This window comes from Arachis ipaensis, chromosome B02, assembly GCF_000816755.2.
Source record: "Arachis ipaensis cultivar K30076 chromosome B02, Araip1.1, whole genome shotgun sequence".
Classification (NCBI taxonomy): Eukaryota; Viridiplantae; Streptophyta; class Magnoliopsida; order Fabales; family Fabaceae; genus Arachis; species Arachis ipaensis.
In genome coordinates this window covers 19,273,902-19,279,711 of record NC_029786.2, presented here as the reverse complement: position 1 = coordinate 19,279,711, position 5,810 = coordinate 19,273,902, and the positions used below count along the sequence as shown (strand labels likewise).

Sequence of the window (5,810 nt, the reverse complement as noted above, 5' to 3'; positions counted from 1 at the left end):
CATGAGATTGTTATGTTTGTAGAATCTTAACCGTTCAAAAATCTCCAATGACATGCATGACTTAATAATTTTGAATGGTTGATATTTAATGAACATGTTAGCCCTCAACACAAAAGGGATCCATATCCTATCTTTGGCATAAGATTCTTCTTACATACATTATTGGATACTATCGCTTTGCTAAAACCATGATTTTTGGCTCAAAACAAGAAACCAAACATGCTATGACCTTGCTACTGAAACAATCCCCAAATTTTGTGTGTCACATACAGAAAATGCGTACAAAATTTTTTGTCTCGGGAGATAAATTTTCTGTCCTCCCTGGGGAGGACAGTATGACTAAACAGAGTCAGAAATTTCAGTCTCTTTCTCTGTCTCCAGTATCTCGCCGTCTTTGGTATTTGTGTCTCCGAAACAGAACATCTTTCTAGTTTCCGACACACTACTTTGATTGTATTCATACAAAATCTGAGTTTTTCATTGGTTGTTCATGCAGGCCCAGGGCAAGAAGTGACAGAGCCATAGAGGCAGTAGTACATTTTCTCTAACTATTTGATTGGCAGCTGTGGTTAACATGATCTTGAGGTTTCAGCTTAGCCCCTATCCTTTTTGCTTTTTCTTTTTTCTCTTTTCTCCCATTTTTCTTTTACCCTCTAGTGATGGCTGTAGTTCCATGCTTCTCCAGTGTTGATCCTTGGAAATGAAGTACTAAGTACTTTGAATTATTCTTCAATACAAACGCCACAAGATCTAGAGACCCAGAAAACATCACCGTCTTCAGATTTTGTGCATGGGCCTCGCAAAAATACTTTTATTATTATTTATTTTTCTTCAACAACTAAATTAGTATCTATTGTATTAGTAATCTTAAAATAAGTTCATTCTGTTAGGAACAAAAATTAAATTTAAATAAAAAAAATGTTAGGTATGCTTTTGGTTTTAGCCAGGAACCAAAAAGTGTACTTCAAATGTACCTTTTTATTCGATAAATATTTTTCATAATAAAAAGATTTGAGAGTAAAATAGCCCAAATTCATTTGGATTCAAAGTCACCGATGAGAAAGAGTCGTTTTCTTTATTTATTTTTGTGAAATTTTGATATTGTTTTTAATTTTAAAAGATAAGATTAAACTAATATGTGTTTTGAAAACACATGTTAAAGTTACTATTTAAAATAGCTTTTATAAAAAAAGATGCATTCAAATTTTCAGTATATTGTTGGAATAGGAGTGGAGTAAGATTAGAATTGGAATTATATTAGGTTAGGTAAGAGGATAATTTGGATATTTTTAATGATTTGTAAAGTTTGATTAGTTTTGTTAAGAGAAATTTATTTTTTATGGGTATAAAGTTAATTTTAATTTTTTATAAATAAATTTATCAGCGTTTTAAACAAAATAGAAATAATAATTTATCCTAAAAAGTTAAAAACTTACCATAATAATCTTAACAAGCTTTCTTGTTGTAGAGCTCCATTTTCATTGTAGTATTATATATTTGCTCCACAATAAAGTGAAATTAACATTATTATTTATTTTAATAAAAGGTATAATATTAAGTTTAACCTAGCACTATGTTTAAGAAGATTAAATTTAAAAAAAAAAAAATAGTTGAAACAAAAAAGCATACTATTATCATTGTTGGGATAAACTTTAATTTTTATTTAGAGATAGTTTTAAATTTGTCTCTAATATTTTTTTTAATTTATTTTTGCCTTAAGTAATTTAAAAATAGAAATAAATACCAAATCAGTATTCGAAAGTTTCTGATGCTGACAAAATAGTACCTGATTTTTGTTATTAACAAAATGATCCCCAAAAATCAATTGAGTTACTTGGAGTTAAGGTTTAGGGGTGATGTGTCGATTAACAATTATCATATACAAAATTTACCCACTTTTAATTTTTATAATTAAAAAAAAACTCCAATTTCAATTTTTTTAAAACCCTAATCCTCTTTTTTTTCCTAAAACTCTCATCTTTTTTTTTTAAATCATCATCATTTTCTAAAACCCTAATCTCCTTTTTTTTTTCTTCTTCTTTTTTCTTTCAACGATGCTATTTTTGGGAATCAGGTAGTGATTAACGAGGCTCTGGTTGTAGTTGTGGTGGTGGTGGTGATAGCGGTAAAAGGGTGAGATTTTCTGCAGAGGTATCGCATGAAAGACTCTGTGTTCTTGAAACAATGGTTCAGTTTGCGATTGGAAAGGCGTGTGAAGAGAGAAAATGGGCGGTGGAGATTCGCGATCCAAGAAAAGGTGTTCGCGTTTGTCTTGGAACCTTCAACACCACCAGAGAAGCCACCAGGGCCTATGACAGAGAAGCTCGTAAGATTTGCGGAAAGAAAGCAAAAGTGAATTTCCCCAACGAGGATGACGAACCTTCCTCCTCCTCCAATTTGAAGATCGAGTAATCATCCTCCTCTGTATTAATATAGTGATGCCAACAACAACAACAACAATAACAACAACAACATGAACAACCAGGTAAGGATTCTGAACCTCTACGATCTGAATTATGGAGGAGCTATTGGTGTTGGTGGTGCCATCAACGCAGACCCATTTGTGAGTTGTGTTGATGATAATTCTGAGTATGGATTTGGTTCTGGTTTGGTATCGGAGGTGGCAGGTGGGTCAAGTGGTGATCAACAACATCAAGAGGAGAAGAAGAGCTACGAGGTGGAGAAGCTTTTGGAGGAGTTAATGACATATGAAAAAAAATGAGAAATGAAAAAAGGGTTGAGTCTTGAGAAGAAGGGGTTGAGTATCAGAGAAGCATCTTTGGTTAGAAGAATAAAAAGAATGAGGAATGTAGATGAAAATGAAAAGGATTTAATTGGGAAAGAAAATTAATGGATGATGATGAGAAAGGGGAAGAGATGAGAGTTTTAGAAAAAAGAGGGTTATGGTTTTTAAAAAATTAAAATTGGGGATATTTTTTAAATTATAAAAATTAAAAGTGATTAAATTTTGTAATTATTGTAATTGTTAACTAACGCGTCACCTTTAAACCTTAACTCTAGGTAACTCAATTGACGGTTGGTCGTTTTTGTCAAATTTTAAAATCTTTCGAAAATCATTTTATCAATAACAAAAGTCAAGTACTATTTTCTCAGCGTTGAATCTTTCGAATACCGATTTAGTATTTACCTCATATATTTTAATGTTATCCATTCAATAATCAAAATTCAAATTACCAAAAAAGGGCTTAATATCAAGGTTAAAGTGTGACTTTAATGATGTATAGGCACCACAAATAGAGATTGTCTCTTTCTTTCAAAATAAAAACCTAATGATTGGATTTATATTTTCTTGACATCAATAATCTGTAATATAACAATCATATGTTCATGAATAGGGGTGGCAAACGGGCCTAAACATGTTGGGCCGTCCCACGTAACCCGCCAAAAAAGGCGGGTAGGGTTGAAAAATTGGGACCGCTAAATAGCAAAAGCCCGCCTAACCCGCACCGCTTAAACCGCAGGCTTTGGCGGGTGGGCGAGTTTCTCCGCCGGGCTAAGGTTTTTTTTAGTGATGGGGTATTTTTGAAATTTTTTTGCCAAAACCTAACTTTACCGAACCTAACTTACAAGAGTATAAAGATAAAAATTAAGTGTTTTGGATTATGTTTATATTACTTTGGAGACAATATTTATAATTATGTTTTGGATTATATTTATTTTGCTTTGGAGTGAATATTTATACTTATGTTTTGAATGAAAACTTGATTTATAATTATATTTATTAGATATTTATAATTACAAAGACTTTAATGTTTGTGAATATAAAAAATATAATTTTTTATGCCATTAGAAATTATAAATTTATTAATATGATTGTGAAATTATATATATTATTTAGTAGTTAATAGTAAAAAACAAAAAGAGGAGTTTTGACGGGCTTAGCCCGCCAGTCCGCCAGTCCACAATTAGACGAGGTGGGGTGGGATTTTAGGACCGCCTCACTAGGTGGGGCAGAGTGGGCCAGCCCGCCAAACGACGGGTTTTTAGCGGAACGGACTTCCCTACTTGTCATCCCTATTCATGAGTCATAACATTCACATCCTACACCCATTAATGTTGTTAGGTTTTGGACTTCTTTTTTACATGGAATAAAAACTTAAATATTAGTATTTTAGTCTATAAACACGTGAGAAAAAAGAAAAGAAAGTTTTTCAGTTTTCACACATATACAAAACTGTAACGGTAATTTTTTCTTGGAGATTTGTTAACTATTAGCTCAAGCTTAAATTTGTACAAGAATTAAGGAATTTTTTTAAAATTTTTATACTTTATTCTCTTTGTTGCATTATATTCTTATGTTGCTGCATCAGGATGAAATGACATTTCTTCTTCCATTTCACTTAATAATATATTTTCTCGTAATTGATTTCAAACAAACTATGCCAACTAAGATGAACAATTTTCACTAGTTAGTGTAATCACATACCATTAATGTGTAAAAAAATACACGATTCTATGGAATTAGAAGGGAAAAAAAAGGAGATTGGGGGGAGGAGGGAGGGGTTAACCAAATTAAGAAACTCACATAATGATATACATATATATAAAAAATGTAAGGATTATCAAGAGGAATGTGCTCTAATTCTCCTATGCAACACACTAACTAATACCAAGTAAATCAAATTTTCTCAAAGATATCACACTAACTAGTTCCTCCTTCAGTTTTTTTTTTTTTTTTTCCCTCTCTCCCAATAACTAGTTTCTCTTTCATATTTGCTCATTTTCTTCAATGTGCCTCTGCTTGCTCCTAGACTTGGGTGTTGAGTCAAAATTCAAGTTACTTGATTCTGAAGATTGGTCCTTGGTCCTGGGCCTAGTGGACCCACTAGCATCTTTTGACTTCCTTGTTCTACCTTTCTTGGGAATGTCTTGTGGGCCACTTCTTGGTGACTCTACATCTGCTTGTTGGGCCAGAATAAGCCCATTAGAAGGAGATTCCTTGGACTTAGAAGACCTCCTTGATTGTCTAGGCCTGTCTGATGATTTCTCCTTTGTAGGAGATTCTTTTGATTCCTTTTTCTTTGTCACTTTATCTAAATGCATGGGTTAATATACACACACATTAGACGTGTAAAAAACTAAAAAATAAATTAAGGGTAAAGTTTTTTTTAATGTTTATAATTTTTTCAAAAATATTCTTAATGTTTAATTTTATTGAATGTTGTCTCTAAAATGAAATGTTAATTAACAGAAAGAGAATTTTTGCTCACTTATATATTTGTTTTATTTAATGAGAATAAATTTTTTTCAATCATTAACATTTTTCTTTGTTGGGATTGTTTAATCAAATAACAAATTCAGAAGAAGAAGAAGAAGAAGAAGAATGTTACCTTCGAAGTTGGTTGAATTATCCTGTTCTCTATTTTGAAGATCGCTGGGAACAAGAGGTGATGACGCCGACCTTGGAGAAGAATGTTTGAACTCATTCATCTGAAAATTTAAAAAAATTAACATTTAATTTACAAATTTTTTTAATCAAATTTGTAATATTCTTAACAAGTGTTTTTAGTAAGACATAACAAAAATTCAGAAAAGTATGATTAATTATAAATAAACACTCAAATAAAGAATTTTAGATGGACATTTTGGTTCTTAATAAAATTTTTATTTTTTTAGAAGTATTCGCAAATTAATTATATCAAACAGATTGGTTAACCCATTGTTAGAAATTTATTTGTTTAACATGCATATTAAAATTAATTGAAAGTGATGGAGAGAAACAATTTGTCTGACAAAAATATATATCAAAAACATCTAAACAATAAATATTTATTAAGACTAAAATATTT

General features: G+C 31.2%; 2 protein-coding genes and 1 pseudogene across 6 annotated transcripts in view; 2 read left to right on the top strand and 1 right to left on the bottom strand.

Annotated features, from left to right (window-relative positions):
* Positions 1-1,016, top strand: part of LOC107625002 (TBC1 domain family member 17) — a 4,677-nt gene extending 3,661 nt beyond the window's left edge. The window contains exons 8-9 of one of the 5 annotated variants that reach the window (XR_001617037.2): positions 497-585; positions 686-969. Coding sequence is in view for 3 of the 5 variants with exons in the window: in XM_021115634.1 (XP_020971293.1) it covers positions 497-514 (18 nt within the window). In the remaining 2 variants the exon portion in view is untranslated. Of the gene's footprint in view, positions 1-496 lie in introns of all 5 variants that reach the window. The other 4 variants (XR_001617038.2, XM_021115634.1, XM_021115633.1 and 1 more) reach the window with 4 other exon arrangements.
* Positions 1,875-3,094, top strand: LOC107626925 (annotated as a pseudogene).
* The window catches only part of LOC107626927 (CRIB domain-containing protein RIC7-like), a 2,499-nt gene continuing 1,338 nt past the window's right edge, over positions 4,650-5,810 (bottom strand). Inside the window, exons 3-4 of the mRNA XM_016329815.2 lie at positions 5,352-5,451; positions 4,650-5,054 (exon numbers count right to left, since the gene is read on the bottom strand). Of these exons, the coding sequence (XP_016185301.2) occupies positions 4,729-5,054; positions 5,352-5,451 (426 nt within the window). The 3' untranslated portion in view covers positions 4,650-4,728. The remainder of the gene's footprint in view (positions 5,055-5,351; positions 5,452-5,810) is intronic.